Source organism: Bos taurus, chromosome 21 (assembly GCF_002263795.3).
Source record: "Bos taurus isolate L1 Dominette 01449 registration number 42190680 breed Hereford chromosome 21, ARS-UCD2.0, whole genome shotgun sequence".
Classification (NCBI taxonomy): Eukaryota; Metazoa; Chordata; class Mammalia; order Artiodactyla; family Bovidae; genus Bos; species Bos taurus.
Window position 1 is genome coordinate 46,881,913 of NC_037348.1, and position 23,726 is coordinate 46,905,638.

General features: G+C 40.1%; 1 protein-coding gene across 8 annotated transcripts in view; it reads right to left on the bottom strand.

Moving 5' to 3' along the window:
- The window catches only part of SLC25A21 (solute carrier family 25 member 21), a 540,624-nt gene that overhangs the window by 1,553 nt on the left and 515,345 nt on the right, over positions 1 to 23,726 (bottom strand). For all 8 annotated transcript variants that reach the window (NM_001015587.1, XM_059879029.1, XM_015459277.3 and 5 more), the window contains 2 exon segments: positions 2,822 to 2,874; positions 3,771 to 3,952. In NM_001015587.1, coding sequence (NP_001015587.1) covers positions 2,822 to 2,874; positions 3,771 to 3,952 — 235 coding nt within the window.

Genomic DNA, 23,726 nt, shown 5'->3' on the forward strand with positions numbered 1-23,726 from the left:
CCCATGAGTTTCTGTAACCTTCATCATTTCTCATCAGATTCTTTTTCAGGCACTTTTAATTTTTAAAAGTAAATAAATACACATTTAGTCATGTAAGGGCATGTGACTTTCCTGTGAACAGAAACCTTCAGATTTGTCATATGTAGGCAAAGGATTTATCTTTTCCAGTTTATAATGAGCATTGTTGTAGCTGCATTCAACAAGGACATTTCTAAGATGGTGCTTGATAGATGAGCCTGGTTTTCTCTTACAGCTTTCAAACTGAATTGTAATGTGAAAAATAGCTTCTGAGTCCTTCTAAAATCTGTATTTCAAAACGTAGCCAGCTTTCAACCTCCTTTTGTTGCCTTCATTCCTTTCATCTGCCTCAAATAGAGATATGGATTGCACTCGAAAATCTGGTAGTTGTATTGGGTGTCATAAAACCCATCATTTATCTGGGAAGGGAAGAGTTATATAATTGGCTGCAAAAATGCATGCTATATAATATGTCAACAGGAATGCGATATAGGAAGACAAACACTGAGGCTGCTGAATACCTAGACATTAGAAGCACGTGTATGTGAATGATTTTGTGTTCTCTCCGATGCGGTAAACAGCACACATCCTGTGCCCTTTAAGATGTTCTCTGTCCTTTCGTGTCTATGTGAACAGTACTACAAAATCAAAATGTGGACAAATATCCAGAGCACATCTTAGAGAAGACTTGGCTATGTGAACAGAAGACTGACTTCTGACAGAAAGAAATAGAACTTGATTTTCATCTTATTTTGTACACACTGCCATATGCTTTTTTTTAATCTACAGGCTGCACATGTTTGTGTAACCTTATGCCAAAGATAATTATCTGCCTGTAATTTTCATTTTTAACCCATGAAGATACTCTATTAGCCCCATCTTGGCTGCTGTAGCCCTCCTGGAGCTCTGGCAAACAAAAAGGGATACGCTACAGAGGGTTGTCATACGTATGTAATTGCTGTATTTCCTCTTATTAACCGTTTGCAGTGTAAGACAAGAACACACAGAATTGAGTAAGTTTTCAGCCTAGTGACATTTGGCGTCTGAACCACAGACTTTAAGATTCTCCTTTCCTGGGAGATCCTGATCATTAGCCACAGAGAGCTGTTAAGACTGTTATAAAACTAAGATGTTTTACCCTTTACAACTGTATATAAGTTGGGATGTTTCTCCAAAATGAAGGATGAGAATTCCAGGTTCATCCAGCTTTTCTTTTTTACTGTCTCTCTCTCTCTCAAAAACAAAACAAAACTCTTATCTTTCAGTCTTACCTTCCTCTCTACAACTTTCTTTCCTTTGAGGTTGGTAGGACTTGCATGTTTGGGATGACAGTGGAGACCAGTTATTCACAATTTTGTTTAGCCTGGACACTATGTTCACAACAACCCTTTTCATTGGATTTAACACCATAGCAACTCAGGACACCTCATGCAAAAACATTTAAGAAGCCAACCAAACATTTGTAAGCCTCTAACAAAACTTGGGGTCAGATTATTTAAGAGTTTTGGATTGAGGTTCCAGTCAATTACCATTTTAGCTAAACTCTCCCTGATCACTCTCCCTTTTCAGGCCCATGGCCTCCTGAGAATGCTGGAGGAGGGTCAGTCCTATGATTTTCTCTAATACTAGGTCTACGAGCAGGTTTTTACTGTGTGGTGAAGGAAAAACACCACATTCTTGCAGAGAGAGTTCCACAAAATCACCAATATTCTTTATGACTGAGTTCCTTTTTATACATGGACCAGTAAGACGTCTGAATCTCAAATGTGAAGCAAAAATCCATGCTAAATGCCTAGGAAGTCTGGGATAGATGGACTGGGAATTGTAAAAGTGTTTTCTAAATATATGAAAGTATGAACTGTTCACCAGCTTCAATTTACAGACTGCTGTTCTATATCTCAGGTTGGCAGAAAGGCTGAGATTTAAACGTAAATATGCACGTGTGTGAGTGTGGCAGGGGAGGGGCACATCGGGTGTTCAAAGGGAGGACAGACGGAAGGGGAAAGGGAGAGGGGGGAGGAGCAGGGGAAGGTTTGAGGGAAGATTACCAGGATGTCTAAGTAGGTGAGTGTGGCCTGGTAAAAAAAATCTGTGTGGTCTAGTGCATACTTCTGTACTTATTCACAAGGTTGCTTATAATCCAAGACTATTTGCCCAGGTGGTAGAGTCTGCAGCAGTTGCTTTCTTATCTATTTACATAGAGGCAGCTGACTCTCCCTGTGGGAATGGCAGCCGGCTTTTTGTGGGCTGGCATCCTGAGGTAAGGCCCCGAGCCAATCCCCTCCACCATCACGCCGACAGGAGCCAGGAAAGTGAGAGCCAGGCTGCAGCTTCCCCCGCTCCCCTCCCCAGAGGCGACTGTGAGGAGAGTGGCCCTGGCTGTTCATGGAGTAGTCCTCCTGCTTTTCTCTCTGTCAAGCAAAGTTGAGGCAGGAGCAAGAATGAACTAGAAGAACCAGGGAAAGGTTTATTGGGCTGGTCCCTTACTCAGTGAAAATCCTCGCCTTTAGCCAGAAGCCACTCAAACTCCAACTGACTGTGGATCCTTTCCTATTGACTTAAGCTGGGCTTTGGCTTCTATCAGGCTCCAGCAAGGCCATAAATAATACCTTATAACACAAGTCCAACACATCTATTGGATTCCCTTAGTGTCTTACTGCTATGCAACTTTTTATTCTTAAGGTTTCCGTGTTTCACAGTGTGACAAACTTTTATTGTGTTACAGATAGACACAAATAAGAAAAAGAAAAGGGATACTAGAACAATAAAGAAGGAAGGATATAAGTAATGAAAACATCATTACCTGGTCCGAGCCTCATAATCTTGGGAAGCAGGCCTTTATACAAAGCTAAAATGCTAGAACCAGGAGAGAAAGAGCACAAACATTCTTATTCTGAACATGCAATGGATTTGCACCTCAACTTTATTGAGATATTGACCCAGCATTTACCCAAACAAGTCATTTGAAAAAAAATTTTCAAATCTCCAAACAGATAGTATCTGGCCAAGTATTCCCTGCAGCAAATTGGATGAGAGAAAGAGTTAATTCTTTATTACTCAAGGTATGCTGATCTTGTCCCGTCAGAAATAGGATTTTTATCAGCGAGATAGTTTTTGTGTTCAAGACAGGCCTCACTTTTAAGACAGCTGTGTATATGGACAAAATGACTCTTGTAATTGAGTTTAAAAGACTTAGTCTTCACAAAAAGAAATATGATGCAGTTTAGATCAAAATCGTAAAACATTACTTGCCTACTTGAGAATGAGACCTGGTGAGGAGGGGCGGAGAGACAAAAACAAGACTTAAAAAAAAAGACCAGCAGAAAAAGGCACATACTTTAAAAGAAAACTACTTTCACAAAACTCTCATGTTTAACTCTCCCAGGAGAATATAATTAGGTGACATTTTGATTAGGAGAGTGAGAGGACACTCATTCTCCTGCCCATGTGGGAACAAGGCATATTATATGCAATAGCGTCTTATGCAAACTGTCAAGCGGAAAGTTCACCTTGGCATTCTAGGACAAACACACTGCATACTGAATGATCGTGGCTCATGTTTCTTGGTGTAAGGAGGTTTTTGCCAACATCTCATTACTGTGTTATCTCACAAAGTTCCTCATCTATTCCCGAAAGCTTCTCAGACACAGACCCAATGCAGGAGGGCTTAATGGCCCTAGTCAAAATGGAAGTACAATACAGTTTTAGCAATGCTTTAGTTTTGCTCATTTATTAAAATAAGAATGTGTTACCCTTCTTCCTGATAGACCGTGGCCATTGTTTTAAAACAGGTTTTGTACTTGATCTCTCCAGGAACTGGCTGAGGCCCTTGAATCCTACTTTTGGCAACATCAAAAGGGATGTTAATGACTGAGGCTATTGTGCCTGAGAGAAGACCAATCCCAAATTTTCTCAAAAACTCCAAGGTTGGATCCTAAAAGAAAAGAAGAATAAAATAACAGAAAGCGAAGCGGAAGCCCCTAAATCGGTTAAACACGATAAAGCAATATATATTTAAGCAGACATTGCGCTGCCTGGCACCCTCCTGTTATTCCAGCGGAACACATTAGGATTTCCTAGGCTGGAACTTGTTTTCTTGACAATCCCATTGGCTATGTTTTTACACATGGTCTAAATTGCTGAAGTACACATTTCCTCACACAGGATTTATAAACACAGTTCATAAAGAAAGACTGGTATGGCATATGGGGATGATTTGTATAATTGGGCTTCACAATGTACTTAGTATTACTGTATCAAAACAGGAGAAATCCAAGCACACTATTAGCTAATTGGCCAGAATATTTTACAAATGACAGCAACTTCCACCATGAAGCCTACTAAAATGCTCATTTGTGTGTGGACCCCCAAATGTTAAATTAAATCAAGGCTACTCTCGGTCTGCTGCTATTCCCCTCCAGGTTTTTTGCATTTATTTTCACGTGTAGCTGATCCACTGTACTGAGAAGTGCTAGCTTCCTGTTATTAACAAACCAACTTGGGGAGGCTGCAAAACAGCCTGTGACATTCTGTGCGTTAGAAACAGTAGTAAGTCACTGGACTAATTGGCTGAAGAATTTATAGCCCATTGTTCCTCAATCATATTCTTCCTTCATGGCAAAGGAAGAAAAGGAGAGAGAGAGAGGGAGAAATATTTCTTCTTTCCATTTGAATTTAGGTCCTTCACTTTGGTCTGATTTGATTTTCCACCCCTGCCTGCTCTGCTTTCTGACATCAAAGTATTTAATTAGGTCTGATGTTGAAGTTGCTTTCCTTCAGCCTATTTTTGTGCCCAGCGAGCTCACATTATACTGTGTTATAATGAATTTGCCGGGAAGTTCTCATTTCGCTTTCAGTCTCAGTCCTTACCCTAAAGAAAGGCCATCTCACACACCGTAAGTTGCTGACAGAGACCTCCCCCATCCTCCCCCTGTCCTCTCTTTTGGTTAGTACTTCAGAAAGTTTTTCAGAGAGGAACACCACCAGGTCGTGCCGTGATGCTATTTTATCTAGCAGGAGAACTTAAGGGGGGAACCATTCTCTGCTTAATTAAAAAAAAAAATCAGGTCTGAGAATTGCATGCTTCTAGCTTTGATGGAAGAAAAAAAATTCTGGAAACTCTGAAATTTTCAATGAAACCAAGAGCCAGATACCATCACAGAAACTCCTACGTGTTTAAATATAAAAAGCGAGGGGTTCGATAATAATTCTTGGATCTGGGCCATACAGGTGCCGAGTAGGTTTAAAGGGATTTAAAAACCAACAGGGTGTTTCAACAGGAAAAACAATGCCGTGATTGCAGCATGAGTGAGGTGTGTTTAAATAATTCCCCCTCCCCCATTTTCTTCTCTTTTACAAGGAGAGAAAAATGCCTTTATGTTACCCTCCTCCATGCTGGCACGGGAGCAAAACTGGAGCTCAGGAGGGTGGTGGATTCAGGGCCAGTTCTGGGTGTCTGACCATGCACTGGCCCCTGCATCCCGTGGAGCCCAGTGGACAGAAGGGACATGTTTGACATCCACCCTTGTTACCCTACTCTTGTACTGTATGGTTTCTCTGAAAAATAAAAACAACAATAATAAAAGTGCTATCAATACTGTATGAGCCTGGCATAAAATGGATAGTATTTTTATGTAGCCTGTTTTCTAAAGTCTCAAAACACCTGTAATGAGGCCCTCATGGTGCTCCTGTGACATGGCCAAGGACAGGTGAAAGTGATGACTTGTATGCACACAGACCTTTTGGGACATTCAGGGGATCCTGTCAAGCACACAGCTTTCCCCGCTCCTGATGTGTTTGCTGAGGATTGGAGTTGAGGAGGGAGGGGTGGCTGAGACACTCAATGAGGGTCATTGTGTTTGAGACAGTGCTGGGGACCAAATGCTAAGGTCTTCAAGCCATCACAGTGTTCACTAGCACAAACTTAATTGAATCCATGGTTTCTACACATTTCCCAGCTCAGCAGTAAGGTCCCACTGCCACTACCAGTCTGCCAAGTCTCTTCAGTTGTGTCCGACTCTGTGCGACCCCAGAGACGGCAGCCCACCAGGCTCCCCCATCCCTGGGATTCTCCAGGCAAGAACACTGGAGTGGGTTGCCATTTCCTTCTCCAATGCATGAAAGTGAAAAGAGAAAGTGAAGCCACTCAGTGGTGTCCGACTCTTAGCGACCCCACGGACTGCAGCCTACCAGGCTCCTCTGTCCATGGGATTTTCCAGGCAAGAGTACTGGAGTGGAGTGCCATTGCCTTCTCCGGTAAGGTCCCACACTAGTTCCCAAATCCAGCTGTGCATCAGAGTCACCTGGGAGCTTTACCAAATATGGATGCACAGCCCCACCTCACACCCACCTTAGATTCCCAGATCAGAATCACCTGGGAAAGTGCCTGAACGTTGATTTAAAAGAACTTTAGGACTTCTCACCTGGCCAGACAGAGGGCCCATGTCTGAGAACCATTGATTTTGATTGCTATTCCACACAGGCAAAGCAGATGGCCAATTGCTACCCCTCTAGGCATTCTAGGAAGGAGAGAAGTCTTTGCAGATAGCCAGGAGGTGCCCCTCACCAAAGACCTCTGGGCCTCTCAGCCTCTTCTTCTGAGCCTATGGTCTGCAAGAGGCAGCAACCCAGCTGGGAATCAGGTACGCCAAGGAGAGCCCGGCCAGCTCCCCTCTGCTTTATTTGCTGCATGTCGTAGCCAGCCTTGGATGAATGCAGCCCCTCAAATGTCCCTCTCCTTCATCCCCTCTGGCTACTCTCACTTCTCTGGCTTTAGCTCATGCCTGTGACTTTCTAGGTCTTGCTTTCTTCTTGCCTCTGTCACCTGTTCTTTGCAGTGGCACAGGGTTCTCTTTGAAAAAACAGATTTGCCTCCCTACTCAAAGGCCCTCAACCCTTCCCCACTCCACGGAGAGTAAGGTCAAAGCTCCTTGTTGGCCTTTGCTTTCTTTCCCATGATATGCTTCCAATTTAACCTTTCGAGCCTCAAATTCTACACCTGTATGCACAACCCATACTATAGTCAGACTGGTTAAATCATAATCATGCAAATTTTCTACCAAATACTTTTCTAACTCCACATCTTTTTTCAAACAATTCACACAACCTAGAACACCGTTCACCATCATCTTTGTGGACAGCAGCCCCACTCTTTACAGTCCAGCTTAAATCCCAGCTTGCCCAGGAGACCTCTGTGGATGACCACTGAAGCTGATTTCTGCCTCTCCTGTGCTCCTGAAGCACTGTCGCGATCATTGTTCTACGCTTCTCTTTGTCTGGTTTTTGTTTGTAGCCATCTCCCCTGTTGGACTGCGAGCTGACACCGCATAGGAGCATATATTACTCCTCTTTGTGTCACCTACTGCACGGTGTGCACAGCAAGTGCTAAATGTCTGCTGATTAGCTTATCACTGCACTTTTTTTTTTTTTTTTTGGTAGAAACAGTGAGGATCAGGCTTTACTCTTAATCACTATTTCTCAAAGCTCACTATCTTCTACCCTGGAAATGAGCCCCTATTAGGACTTCACGTTTCGTCTTTCTGCCACAAAGCATTAACATGGGGACATGACAAGGCATTGGACGTTTGCAAAGTGGAGTATTTCCAGGCAAATGAATTGAGACTCTCAGGTCATGGAGCCAGGCCTGGGCTTGCCAGACCCCATTACTCAGTGACTCACAGAGAGAACCATGATATGGCAACCTGTGACCAGATTTTAGAAAAAGAATGCAATGAGCATAGAGTAAAGTCTTGAAATATTACTCTTTGGGCTCTTCTTTCTTATACTTCCTGATCTTTCCCCTACTGAGGAGAGGCATCCACTTGCCTCAAGAATGAGGATTGTTGTAGCAGGACTATAACGAGAGGGCAAACGGTAATATTTAGTGGTTTTCGTTTTCAAATTAGGCTCTTCAGTGTGCTATATCAATTAATCACTCTTTGAGGTAAGGACTATTATTTTTACTTTTATTTTACAAATGAGTGAACTGAAAGGTATAGAAGAAGTATAAGAAGAACTTGAGTGCAAATCCAAGTATAAGAAGAAAATTTTTGTTACATCCAAGTGAACCCAAGACTTTTCCTTAAGGGGTAGTTTTTCTACTGATACTCTTATGGGTTGGTAGGTGGGCTGTATGGGGAGGTACCTGAGAACCTCCTGAAATTACAAGCAATGCTTCTGTGTATGTGTATTTGGGTTTTTCTGGAGAAAGTACCAGTAGATTTTGTCAGGCTCACAAAAGTTAAAAACAACTTCATCAAATCACTTTTCTTACCAATAAATTTATAAAGTAAGGAAAGGACAATGCAGTGTTGAAAACAGGAAGCCCTCATTTTCATGGGAGTTATCAGGCAATTCACTGTAGTGAAAATATTTCTGCAAATATTCCCACTCTGGAGTCGGGTTACTCATACTATCGGTGAACTCAATGGTTCTCAAAGTGTAGTCCTTGAACCATCACCATCAGTATCATGTGGGAACTTACTAGAAATGAAAATTTGGGCTTTATCAGGACTACAGTACCCAAAACTCTAGGGACGGAGCACAATCTATTTAAACAAGTCTTCCAAATTATTCTGATGGATGCATGGTATTCTCCAGGCCAGAATATTGGAGTGGGTAGCCGTTTCCTTCTCTAGGGGATCTTCCCAACCCAGGGATGGAACCCAGGTCTCCCTCATTGCAGGTGAATTCTTGCAGAAGAATTCACCTGCAATGAGGGAGATGAATTCTTTACCAGCTGAGCCACTAGGGAAGCCCAAGAATACTGGAATGGGTAGCCTATACCTTCTCCAGGGGATCTTCCCGACCCAGGAATCGAACTGCGGTCTCCTGCATTGCAGGCAGATTCTTTACCAGCCGAGCTACCAGGGAAGCTTGGCTAGATAAGTGATGCTCTAAAGGGACCTAGATGTACTGTGGAGCATTTTAAAGCCTTCTTTGGTGGAAACAGGTCTTTGTTTCTTTAAGGCTGCATAAATGAATGCAACACTGTTAACTCTGTCCACCTTTTTCCGACCCCAGCTCCATTCAAAGAAGAATGCACATCTGTGAAGTTGTTCGGTCTGAGTGAAACCTATGACGTAGTTTGAATGGGTCATTCTGTACTGGCAATAAGTAAATCATTCTTGTCAATAACCACAACAGGAAATAACAATAAAATGGTAAAAATAAACAGAAGTAATAAAATAATATACCTTATGATATTTGTGCTATTTTTCATAACTTTCAGTAAGAGAATTAATGGTACTGTTAATAATAGTTACTTATTTCTAGACAATTTTATATGCAAAAAAACATGTATATAGCATATATAAGAACCCTATGAATTAGGTACATAACCCCTTTTTATAGATAAGGACATGAAACTTAGAGAATTAAGCCAGTTGATCAAGACCACATTGCTTATAAGAGATCGAGGTTGGATTTACACTCAAGTTCTTCAGACTTCCAACCGCTACACTTTATTTCAATTCATTCACTATGTTATATTGCCTCTCATTCACCATTCATTTGTTGTATATTCATCCAACCTACATTTATTGTACGTTACAAGTTGCTGTGCATTAGCTGAATGCCCAGCCTTCTGGCTTGATTATCATATTACTTGGGATGTCATTCTGCCTCATTTATTTTATTAAAAATTGGAAAAAGCTGCTGATGATAATGATAACACACAATCTGCTAGGCACTATGTTAAGCACTTTCTGTATATTTAAGCCTCACAACATTGCTGAGTAGATGAGGCATCTGAAGCTTACAGAAACTATCTTACTAATGAGTATAAAGTTAAATTAACCAAAAAAGAGCCATGATTCTATTATTTGGAAGTGAAGAAGTCAAAATACTGAGAAGCTCTGAGATTGCCAGATATCAACCAGCAGAATTAGAGACATACCCTTGCCTCTCAGGACCGTACTCCACTTTAACAGTCAAGGAGATCACCTCTCAGTCCAAGAGAGACTTAAGTGGTAGAAAATAAAATCACAAGACTGGAAGTGAATTCAGAAGGTCCCCTAACCTGAAGAGTGACATCAGCAAGGTGGCAGAGCAGGAAGACTTGAATTCTCCTTTCTCACACAAACCCAACAATTCATGGACAGATTCTGTGCGTGAGAAACCAAGAAATTAGTTGAAAATTCCTGTACCCTGGGTCCACATGAACAGAGTTATAGAATTCAGTAGGGAGATTCAGCACACCCTCCCACCAGAGTCCCTGCCCCTAGTGTATTGCCATATAATCAGGAAGACTCCCTAACTTCCTGCTTCTCCTAGGGGAGGGAAGGGATTAACTTGCATGTTCACCTTCTCTGGGGCTGAATGAGAAGAACTGGTATAAAGAACTGGTATATTCTTGCCTATCTTGGAGTTCTGATGGCTCCAGTAGAGTCTAGCCACCATGGGGCGAACTGAGATGAAGGGTTGGACTGCTAGAGGCCATATCTCTCCTCTTGCTCAGTACAGAGTAAGAAGACAAAAATGACAGCTGCCTGCTTCTCCCTGAGGAGGGAAAGAGTTAGTACAGGTCCCCAGAATCTCTAGCCAGTCTGAATTGTGGGGGTCTTCTCCTGCATGAGGCTAGTCTATGAAGACTGCCTTGTCTTTGTTGGTGTCTGCACAGACACCAACAAAGAGAGTTAAGGAAAATGAACAATCGGGCAAAGATGTTCCAAATTAAGAAACATGATATAGCTCCAGAAACCGACTATGAGGAAAGTGAATTACATGATTTACCTGACACAGAATTCAAAAAAACTGTCATAAAGATGCTCACTGAGGTCAAAGGAACATGTGTGAATAAAGTGAGAATTTCAATGAAGAGATAGAAAATATAAAAAATTACCAGACAGAAATCATGGAGTTGAAAAATGCAATGATTGAATCAAAAATTCACTAGAAGAACTCGGTAGTAGACTAGATCAAACAGAAGGAATCAGCAAACACGAAGACAGAGACTATTGGAAGTAATTCAGTCAGAGGAGCAAAATGAAAAAGGAAGGACAAAGAGTAAAACTAGTCCAAGAGATTGTGGGAGACTATTGTACAAAGCCCAAAATAGAAAATTAGAAAATACCTCAAGCCAAATGTAAAAGAAAACACAACATACCCTAACTTATGAGATTCAGCAAAGGAGTACTAAGAGGGAGGTTCACAGTGATAAACACCTATATTTTTTAAAAAAGGAAGATCTCAAACAATCTAATTTTATAGCTCAAGGAACTAAAAGGAACACTAAGTCCAAAGTTAGCAGGAGGAAGGAAATATTAAGATTAGAGTGGAAAGAAAATAAACATTAGAAAAACAATAGAAAAATAAATGAAACTGAGTTGGGTTTTTTAAAAGATAAAACTGACAAACCCTTAGCAAAACTAATTAAGAAAAAAAGAGAGAAGACTCAAAATCAGAAATGAAAGAAGAGAAATTATAACTGACATTATAACAGATGCCACAGAACTGGAAACGATCATAAGAGGCTATTGTGAACAATTATATATGAACACACTGGATAATCTAGAAGAAATGGACAAATTCCTAGAAATAAACAACCTATCAAGACTAAATCACAAAGAAGTAGAAAGTCTGAATAGACCTGTAACTAGTATGGAAATTACATTAACAATCAAAAATCTCCCAACAAAGGAATGCTCAGGACTAGATAGTTTCACTGGTGAATTCTACTAAACATTAATTCTTCTATTAGTGCCAATGCTTCTTAAATTCTTACAGAAAATTGAAGAGGAAGGAACACATCCACCTCATTTTATGAAGCCAGCATTATCTTGATATCAAAGCTGAAGACACCACAAGACAAGAAAACTATAGGACATGATCCCCAATGAATATGATGTAAAATTTCTCAAAAAACACTAGCAAATCAAGTCCAACAGCACTTTAAAAGGATCATACATTATGACAAAGTGGGATTTATCCCTGGGACAAAAGGATGGTTCAACATATGAGAATCAATTAATATGATAAAGCACATTAAGAGAATAAAGGATTTTAAAAAATCACATGATTCTCTCAATACATGTAGAAAGTGCACTTGATAAAATTCAGCAAGTTTTCATGATAAACTCTCAAGAAAATAGAAACAGAAAGAAAGTACCTCAATGTAATAAAGTCCCAACATAAGTAAAGCCCACAGCTATTATCATATTCACTGGTAAAAAACTGAAAGCCTTTTCTCTAAGATCTAAGTAACAACACAAAGATGCCTGCTCTTATCATAGTAACATAGTAATGGAAGTCCTAATCAGAGCAATTATGCAAGAAAAAATAATAAAAGGCATCAAAGTCAGGAGAAATAAAATTGTTGCTGTTACATATGACATGGTCTTATATGTAGAAAGGCTTCCCTGGTGGCTCAAACAGTAAAGAATCTGCCTACTATGTGGGAGACCCAGGTTCTATCCCTGGGTTGGGAAGATCCCCTTGAGAAGGGAATGGCTACCTACTCCAATGTTCTTACCTGGGGAATTTCATGGACAGAGGAGCCTGGCAGGCTACAGTCCATGGGGTGTCAAAGAATTGGACATGACTGAGTGACTAACATTTTCACTATATGTAGAAAAACCTAAACACTTTATAACAAACATTTAGAACTAATAAATTAGTAAAGCAGCAGGATACAAATCATCATATAAAATCATCATATAAAAATCACCCATGTTTCTACTAACAGTGAACTATCTGAAAAGAAAATTAGAAAAGTAATCCCATTTACAATAGCACCAACAATAATAAAATACTTAGCAATAAACTTTGGAGAAGGCAATGGCACCCTACTCCAGCACTCTCGCCTGGAAAATCCCATGGACGGAGGAGCCTGGTGGGCTGCAGTCCATGGGGTCGCTAAGAGTCGGAAACGACTGAGTGACTTCCCTTTCACTTTTCACTTTCCTGCATTGGAGAAGGAAATAGCAACCCACTCCAATGTTCTTGCCTGGAGAATCTCAGGGACGGGGGAGCCTGGTGGGCTGCTGTCTATGGGGTCACACAAAGTCGGACACAATGAAGCGACTTAGCAGCAATAAACTTACCTAAGAAGGTGAAAGACCTGTATACTGAAAACTACAAAACACTGGTGAAGAATTTTAAAAGACAAACACAAAGATAGTTCATGTTCAGGTATTGGAAGATTTAGTGTTGTTAAAATTTCCATACTACCCTAAAATGATCTTCAGATTCAATGCAATTCCTGTTCAGTTCAATTCAGTTCACTTGCTCAGTCATGTGCAACTCTGCGACCCCATGGACTGCAGCATTCCAGGTCTCCCTGTCTATCACCAACTCCTGGAGTTTGCTCAAACTCATGTCCATAGAGTCGGTGATGCCATCAAACCCTCTCATCCTCTGTTGTCCCCTTCTCCTCCTGCCTTCAATCTTTCCCAGCACCAGGGTCTTCTCAAGTGAGTCAGTTCTTCGCATCAGGTGGCCAAAGTATTGGGAGTTTCAGCTTCAGCATCAGTCCTTCCAATGAACACCCAGGACTGATCTCCTTTAGGATTAACTGTTTTGATCTCCTTGCTGTCCAGGGGACTCTCAAGAGTCTTCTGCAACACCACAGTTCAAAAGCATCAATTCTTCGGTGCTCAGCTTTCTTTATAGTCCAACTCTCACATCCATACATGACTACTGGAAAAACCATAGCTTTGACTAGATGGACACTTGTTGGCAAAGTAATGTCTCGGCTTTTTAATATGCTGTCTAGGTTGGTCATAACTTCTCTTCCAAAGAGCAAATGTCTTTTAATTTCATGGCTGCAGTCACCATCTTCAGTGATTTTGGGGCCCCCAAAATTGAAGTCTGTCACTGTTTCCCCATCTATTTGCCATGAAGTGATGGGACAAGATGCCATGATCTTAGTTTTCTGAATGTTGAGTTTTAAGCCAACTTTTCTACTCTCCTCTTTCACTTTCATCAAGAGGCTCTTTAGTTCTTCACTTTCTGCCGTAAGTGTGGTGTCATCTGCATATCTGAGGTTATTGATATTTCTCCTTGTAAATATTTCAATAGCATTTTTCATAGAAATTAAAAAAAATACAACTCATATGGAATCACAAAAGACCAAAAGTAGCCAAATCAACCTTGAGAAAGATGAATAAAAGAGGAACACATTTCCTAATTTCAAAATATATTGCAAAGCTACGTTAATTAAGATAGCATGGTACTGACACAAAGACAGACATAGAGACCAATGGAACAGAATAGTAAGCCCAGAAACAAATCCAAGCATGTAGTAAGTGTAAGTGCAAATGTTAATCACTCAGTTGTGTCAACTCTTTGTGACCCTGCCAGGGTCACAAAGTCCATGGAATTCTCTAGGCAAGAACACTGGAGTGGGTAGCTATTCCTTTCTCCAGGGGATCTTACCAACCCAGGGATGGAACCTGGGTCTCCTGGACTGCAGGCAGATTCTTTACTGTCTGAGCCACCAGGGAAGCCCAAGCATATATGGTCAATTAATCTTCAACAAAGGTGCCATTGGCCTTAGCAATGATTTCATCAATATGACACCAAAAGCACACAGACATGTGGGACTATGTCAAAAAACTTCTGAACAGCTAAGGAAACAAAAGAGTAAAATAAAAACTTATGGAGTGGGAGAAAATATTTGCAAGCCATACATATGATGAGATGTTACTATTAAAATATATAAGGATCTCCTATAATTCAATACCAAGAAAACTAATAACCGGATTTAAAGATGGGTGAAGGACTTGAATAGACATTTTCCAAAGGAGACTTACAAATGGCTGGCAAGCATATGAAGAAACGCTCAACGTCATTAATAGTCTGGGAGATGTAGATAATCTGGGAAATGTAAATCAAAAATACAGTGAAATCTCATTTCACATGTGTGACGATGGCTACTATAAAAAAACACAAAAGACATGTGTTGGTGAGAACACCAACCCTACCAACCTCTCCAATGTGGAAACACTGGAACACTTGTACATTGTTGACAGAAATGCAAAATGATGTAAGCTTTATAGAAATCAGTATAGAAGTTTCTCAAAAATTAAAAATAGAAGTATTATATAATCCAGCAACCCCACTTCTTAGTATTTCTCCAAACAAAATGAAATAAAAATCTCAGAGTAATATTAGTACTCCTATATTCATCATTGGAGCTTCCTGGGGGCTCAGTGGTAAAGAATTCACCTGCAATGCAGGAGATGTGGGCTTGATCCTGAATCAGGAAGATCCCCTGGAGAAGGAAATGGCAACCCATTCCAATCTTCTTGCCTGGGAAATCCCACGGACGGAGAAGCCTGGCAGGCTACAGTCCATGGGGTTGCAAAAGAATCAGATATGGCTTGTGACTAAACAACAACAACAAATTCATCATAGCAGTATTCACAACAGCCAAGATACGTATACAACCAAAATGCACACTGGCAGATAAATGGATTAAAAATGTGGTATATATATACTGCTGCTGCTAAGTCGCTTCAGTCGTGTCCGACTCTGTGCGACCCTACAGACGGCAGGCCATCAGGCTCCCCCGTCCCTGAGATTCTCTAGGCAAGAACACTGGAGCGGGTTGCCATTTCCTTCTCCAATGCATGAAAGTGGAAAGTGAAAGTGAAGTCGCTCAGTCATGTCTGACTCTTAGCGACCCCATGGACTGCAGCCCACCAGGCTCCTCTGTCCATGGGATTTTCCAGGCGAGAGTACTGGAGTGGGGTGCCATTGCCTTTTCCAGTGGACTACTATTCATCTTTACAAAGAAGGAAATTCTGCAATATATAACAATATGGATGAACCTTGAGGGTACCATGTAAAGTGAAATAAGCCAGTCACAGACAAATACTGCATGATTCCACTTATATGAGATACCTAAAATTGTCAAATTCATAGAATCGAAGAATGAAACAATGGTTGCTGGGGTGGGGGAGGGGAAATGAGTTACAAATCAACAGGCATAAAGTTTCAGCTAAGCAAGATGAGTGAGTAAGCTCTAGAGATTTGCTGTACAACGCTACCTACAGACAACAATAATAAATTAAGCATTTAAAATTTGTTGTATGTAGATATCATGTTAGGTGTTTTTACCATAATAAAGTAAATTAAAAAAAATTATGGTAAAAAAGGTCACCTAGCCTAAGTAAAATATTTTTGATAGATCACATATTAATTATGTAAATGGATATTAATGTTGATAAAAAATCTATTCTGTTACTAAACATTTTCAACTAACTTCCATAATTTGTTCCAACTCTCATCAATCAGTAAACTTCCTTTGTTCCTAACCCACATTCCTCATGCATATGCCTAAGTTATTTTACTCCAGTTTTTTGCTCCCTTGCAAGGGCAATCAACTGTCACCATTCTCAATGTAATTCATCATGACTTAAAAGCCATTACTGCAATAACCTTTTATTCCACATGGTTAAAAATTATACTTCCTTTCAAATATTTGAGCAGTAGTAGTATTTCCCTATCTATAGATGAGTTTTATTTTTTTCCTCTAAATATTTTCTAATTTTCTCATAAAATATGGGACTTTAAACTGGAGCTGAGTAGCCTCACATGTTAGTGGCTATCATACGCATTGACTTCATTTTGTGATAGCAACGCAAAGTCCAACATTCATAATTTTCAACCATTATTTAATTCCCCTGCAAACCTTTTAAGGATAATGATAACATTTCATTTAACAAATAAGAAAACTGAGATACAGAGACAGGTATAATTTGTCAAAGAGACATGGCTAACTAGTAAGTATCAGAATTGGGAATTATATTCAGGTCTCTTATTAGAATTCTCTGGCTGTTTTCTTCACATTGCAATCTTGGATTAAATGCAGAGTTAAAGAAATATGTTTACCAGCCTCTGTTTGGGAAGATCAATGAATTTTCCTAACAGGACATACTGTTTATAGACTCCACAGCTTGACAAGAGACACTGATTTAGTTGTTTAGTTGTTGCTCATATCCGATTCTTTACAACCCCTGGAATGCAGCACATCAGGCTCCTCTGTGCTCCACTGTCTCCTAGAGTTTGCTCAAATTCATGTCCATTGAGTCAACAATGCTATCTAACGTTCTCATCCTCTGCCATCCCCTTCTCTTTTTGCCTTCAGTCTTTCCCAGCATCAGGGTCTTTGCCAACGAGTTGCCTCTTTGCATGAGGTGGCCAAAGTATTGGAGCTTCAGCTTCAACATCAGTCCTTCCAATGAACACTCAGGCCTGATCTCCTTTAGGATGGACTGGTTGGATCTCCTTGGAGTCCAAGGGATTCTTAAGAGTCTTCTTCAACACCACAGTTCAAAAGCATTAATTCTTTGGCACTCAGCCTTCTTTGTGGTCCAACTCTCACATCCATACATGACTACTGGAAAAACCATAGCTTTGACCATACAGACCTTTGTTGGCAAAATGATGTCTCTGCTTTTTAATACACTGTCTAGGTTTGTGATAACTTTCCTTTCAAGGAGCAGTGTCTTTTAGTTTCATGGCTGCAGTCACCATCTGCAGTGATCTTGGAGCCCAAGAAAATAAAATTTGTCACTGCTTCCGCTTTTTCCCCTTCTATTTGCCATGAAGTGATGGGACCAGATGCCATGATCTTAGTTTTTGAATGTTGAGTTTCAAGCCAGCTTTTCCACTCTCCTCTTTCACTCTCATCAAGAGGCACTAATAAAGCAATCCCTAAACATTGGTGGCAGTAATGTTCCACAACCAAGTGGGAACATAAGACTCAAAATAGTTAACAATCAACACACTACCTATTTGTAACTAATTTAACCATCTAATCCAAACATACAGTAGTAAAGACTATACCAATAATTTAAAGCAATGGCACTTAAGGAGTTAATATTCAGAGAGGCAAAAAATATCTTGATCAAGAGAAGCATGTGCCTCCTTTTTTAACCTTCCCTGGCAGGGACTCTGATGCCTTGGTTAGTGACTGGCCAACTGGCTGCTTGCTTGATAAACAGAGAACCTTCACCCATCTCACAGGCCTTTATGATTAGGGTCTGGCATGTTCAAGAAGACATTCCACACAGAGGTATGCCAGATGGAGGGGGTTAAGGAAGATGGGAAAAGCAGGATTTGTTAGCTAGTGAGAACTAGGGGTGGTGAGGGAGACTGGCCAGAAAGCCTGCTGCTTCCTACAAGGCAAGGCTGAGCAAATTGCAGTGATGGGCTTCTCATTTAAGGGAGTTCAGCATGAATATATACATTCAAGTCCACTCTTAGAATCCTCCTACCTCATGTCAACCCAAATCACTTTTCCTTTGCTGCAATTCACTTACCCTTTAATTCCTCTTGGTACTACACCAAATCTGAATTCCGCTCTGATTTTAGTTTTGAGTCATTTTTACAGAGTTCCTAACGACCCAGCTTAAAGTCACTATACCCTGGTTCCTCAGACAACCTTAGAATGAGCACCCTGACAGGACCATTCTCTGTTCAGGGCTGGCCTTGGATGATCCTAGAGTGGCTTTCATGTTGCTTGTCAAAAATTGCTAAACTGGGTTTGCCATTTGAAGAACTAAAATTACTGTTTAGAAGTGACTAAAAGAGAATGCTATAAAATGCTTTGGATAAGAAAATTAAAGACAATATGCTAGTCCTACAAGGAGTCGCATGATTTTCGGGGTATCATAAAGTATTTCTTTGAAGAACTCTTTTATTCACCTCCCTCCTCCCGCAGTGGGTAAGGAAACTTTTTGATGATGTGAATGTTATGATCATAACAAGAGCAATTCAAAAAGAATTGAACATTTTGATAAATCAATTAATTAGTGATTAGATTACATATAAACGTGGTCAAAACCAATTTTAATAGATCAATCTCACTATTTCTATAACTTTACAGATGGTCACATTAATTTTCTGCTTAATTCCATCCCTTTCATAGTACATCATCATCAATAATTGAAGGGTGATCGTGATGGAGTCCTTCGTTTGTCAAGGCCACAAGTAAGAGGTAATACAAACATAAAGCTCATGATGTATCCTCATAGAAGAAACAGCAGAAAACCCAGTCTGGTAATAAATTTCACTCCAAAGCCCAGAGCCTCTTAAAGGAAGGGGCTGGGCCATGTCACATTCATTCAGGTATACTGGACCTGACACATCATAGGTGTCTAATAAATGCTGTATCTCTCCTCTGTAAAGACATAATACACAAAGAACCAAGGTCTCAGAAGCAAATTGCAAAGGAGGTACCTACACAAGGCACCTGCACAACCACAAGGCAAATAATAGCAGCTTAGCACTGCCTTCCCACAGCTGGCTGCAGCTGTCATGAAAATGATGTGGTATGTCGAAATAGTTGCCTCCTGGTAACTGAGCAAGAAGGCAGACTGAGTGAGAGTGAACTGCCTTTTTTTTTTTTTAAAGAAGAAATTTGCATGTTAGATGTTGTTAGTTTCAGTGAATGCAAGTCAACTAAAGTCAGCTCTCAGTATGCACCTTTCATTTTCTCTAATCTTGGCTCTCTTTTGTTGTTTTGTTCATAAACTTTTGTTGTTTAGTTCATAAACTTTGACAAAAACATTTTTTCCCCGATGTTATGGTATTGGGGTGTCTTGTCCCCCAGTGAAAATACCTCTATTGGAGCTTAATTAAAAGTTACAGTTGTTTCCATTCACAGATATCAGAAGAATCTATTACAGTGTTTGTTTTTTCTCATGTGAGATAATTTGGGGAAATGCTAGCTCCTCACTCCACAGAAGGTCATTAAAATGAGATGATTTAATTGATAAGCATTCTTTAAGGAATGTGGAATATTCCCAAGATCCTATCCTTGTAGGGCTCTGGGCTTTGGAATGAAATCAAAGTCTTGTTAACTCAACATCTGATTGTAGCCATTCAGAAAATAGCCATGAAAATTCCTTTCCCCTCCTAAGATAATTGTTTTTTAAAGGGTTGTGATTTGTAAAATAATTGTAAAATAAAGGTCTTGCACACATAGCCAGAATTATAAGATACAGACAATGTCAAAATGGGTTTGGGTTTAAGAATAACAGTTATCACTTTATTATTTCATATATATATATACAGACACATATATACATACCTCTAATATCTATTATTTATAAGTATCTCTCTATAAATAAATAAATGTAGAGAGATAATACCTTCTGAGAGTCAATTATATCACTGAGGATTAGCATAAAAAATGCAGGAAAGTATTAATATGTTTCCTTGGGAACCCAGTAGAACTTTTCTGTTTTTGTGTATTCTATTCCTTGCCTTAATAAAAACACTGACCCAAAGGAAAACCAAGGAAAACTAACAAACCAGGATCCCAAAACAAAATTCTAAATGTTGAGAAGTCAGGACAAGGACACACTGAGATGCTTTGAGGTGGAGTTGGGCACATGATCAAGAAGATGTCTTTGAACCAAGTTTACTTCATGAGGTTCTACTTCTGGACTTCTATACATGAGACTTTCCCATATCCGTTTAGTTGCACTAACATGACATGCCCCCTCAGTTAAATCACTGAAGGGGACTCAACTGCCTTACCACCATGACTCAAACATTCTGGCCAGCTATCCTCTGCAGCTTCCACTGCCTCCGTCCCCCGGTTCACCCCAAACCAGCCACCCTCCTCCTCCCCATGCCTCTTTCTGCTTCTGTGCACTCACATATTCTATTCTCTCTGGTGTCTGCTCATCTTCTTCATCTTGGCCTGACTAAGCCTCATCCTTGAGCTGCAGCCTAAACATCTCTTTTGAAGGAAAGCCTTTCCTATATTCTCACCCTACCCTGCCATGGGTCTAATTAGGATCTTTGGTTGCAAATTCCCACAGGTTCATAGTTGTCTTTCATGGCACTTATCACAATTGCCACAATTCAGTTCCCTGTATAATGACTTGTTTATTGTCTGTCTCCTTGACTAGAATGTAAACCCCATTAAGGCAGGAGCAGAGCTGACAGTGAGATGGTGCCCGGTCTCCAATGATAGATGTGCCATGAACACTTCTGGAATGAATGAATAGAAGGCACCCACTGAGAATCTAAAGCCACTTGCACCTCATTTCCATCCACTTGGGTGGTACCTGACGGGAAACTTTTGGGCCTGAGGTTTATTTAAGAAAGTGCCTGAACCCCTGCCCTGCTCCCCTCCCCCAGGCCCTCCTCCCCCTACAACACAGACACCACCGCCACCCCCCCAACCCCGCCCCAAGGGAGTCTGTGAAAACTGCCAATGAAAGATACCACTTTTTACCACAGAATCTTGTCACATGTCCTGGAATTTTCTAGATAATATATACTTGTAGTTTTACCCCAGTGGTTACCAGAAAGGAGAGTTGTTCTTAATGAAACTTTAATGCTCTTGGCCTTCCCATTACCGGATGATTGGTAAGACTAATGATCAAGTAAGAGAGAATCAGAAAAATAAATGGTCATAAATTAAATCCTACTATGATCTAATCCTACTGAGATTCTTCTTTTCAAAATATAAACAGCTCTGTCTAAGTTCTCCTCTGGAACCCAAAGGTGCATTTGTCATTCTGCTCAGTGCACACCTTAGGGAAGGACAGAGCTCTAAATCATGAAACCAACACATTCCCACATTTCTTCTGATAAACTGAAGTGTGTCTGGCACCACCCTCAGACTTTCTACAGAATTTACAAAACAAAGAAAATGTTAAAAATCAAAAGAGAAACATTTGTGTTGCTTAAAAGGCAATCTTTTCTGAATATTACCTTATGAGAAAATAAAGTGTTTGACTTAATGCTGTCCATAGTAAAACGACCACAGGGACAGGTCTAAATGGTTTATTAAGTAAGAAGGATTGAACTTATGAAAAATTGTTCTCTCCTAGAATATTTCTAACCCACACATGTAATTTATATTATGGCAGAATTCAACACAAAAGGTCTATTGTTTTTGGCAAAACAACCTGCAAACACGCTTAATTAGGATGCAAACTAAAAGCAGTTAATACTGTTGGCAGCCATGTGCTTTAGACAGCAGTTTCTACTCTTATCATTATTTTACTTATGGAAACATAGGAAAAGCAGTAAACATGGAACTAGAAGACAAAAGTTATCAAAGCAATGTAACATTTAAGTTTTAGGATTCCCATTTGTGTGCCACCATCACAAATAAAATGCTTTGAACACCCTATCTAGGAATGAAAATGAAATAAATTGGTTTTGCAATGAAAGCTTACCTTCATTAATATTTTAAAAAGATGTCAGTGTTTAAAGTAATCAATATGTATTTCTAGAAGGCTTTACTTTGAGACGTGATGGCCTCTTTCTGAGAAGGGATAATTCTTTATACTGACATTGCATTCCATTTACTGAAAGATGAAAATGAATGTCGCCATTAAATGAATTCCATGGTCACTTACTATTCAAAGCAAACATTTCTATTGTAGCCATCTATTCAATATCTTATAGGAACATCTACGTTTTCAAACTGGTAATGCCCAGCTCTTCCAGGGTTATGTCTTATAATTCTTTGTTTCTATGGATCAGAGACTAAGGAGGTGAAAAGGGAGGACCAGTTTCCAGGTCTGAATGGGGTAAAAGTGGAATCTGGTTACACTGACTGGATAGTCTACCAAGTTCACTTATTTAAATTTTAGTAACCATTTTAAAGTGACAGTTTATGTGTGACACAAGTCAAGGTAAGATGCAGATGTAGCACTACAAGGAATAGCAGAACGAGTTCTCCCTCCGGTTCTTTCCTTCCCTCTGCTGTATGCTGCTGCTGCTGCTAAGTCACTTCAGTCATGTCTGACTCTGTGCGACCCCATAGACGGCAGCCCACCAGGCTCCTCTGTCCCTGGGATTCTCCAGGCAAGAATACTGGAGTGGGTTGCCGTTACCTTCTCCGCCCCCTGCTGTATACCTTCAGATGGATTATGTCAGTAACTTTCACCTTGGTGCCTTTACTTACTGTTTCTATTTCCTCACCTGAAAATGTCAGTCATTGTGACAAGGATCAGGCAAAATCATGGAGTTTACAAAAATGATTTTAGTAGTACAGAATGGCATAGGAGGTCAGGATATCTCAGCGAAACATGAAAAAGGAATCTACCAGAGATCATCAATCTGAAGAACTAAAGTTAAAAACTTCAGGGTGGATATCTGACCTGAGTTATCTGAACTCACTGTTTCAAGTTCTTATTTTAACTCTGTAGACACAGAGTTGAATAAAATGTGAAAAAGTTAACTAGGTACTCTATAAGATTATATTAAAATTTTCACTGATTTATTTCCTATTATAAAATTTATACAGGCTTCTTGTAGAGGCTTCCAACAGCTCAGAATGCTATAAAGAAAAAGTACTTTTCCTGCACTCTGCTTTTTCTTACACTTCCCTCCCTGCCAACTTAACACACACACACACACATGCACATGGCTCTTGACTTCCACTCCTCAGATATGATCATATGGACAGTTTCTTATAAAATCAAATACTTTGAAAATGGAAAATATTGGTAGACAGTTTATAAAGTTTAGAAAATATTAAAGAAAAATCTAGAATTATCTCATGCCAGTCAGAGTTGGTGAAATCTCAAATTCCCTTGGGACAACAGAATGAACAATTTCTGGGTGAGGAAACTGAAACAACAATCCTGTAAACAAACTGTCCGGAGTGTATGGCTGGAGCCGTCCTAGAGCGAAGACGGAAAAAAGCCTTCAAGGAACACCACCTCCTCCTCGTGGTTAACAACTTGATGACGTTCTTCAACATGTTTTAATGATTATCATACCTTCCC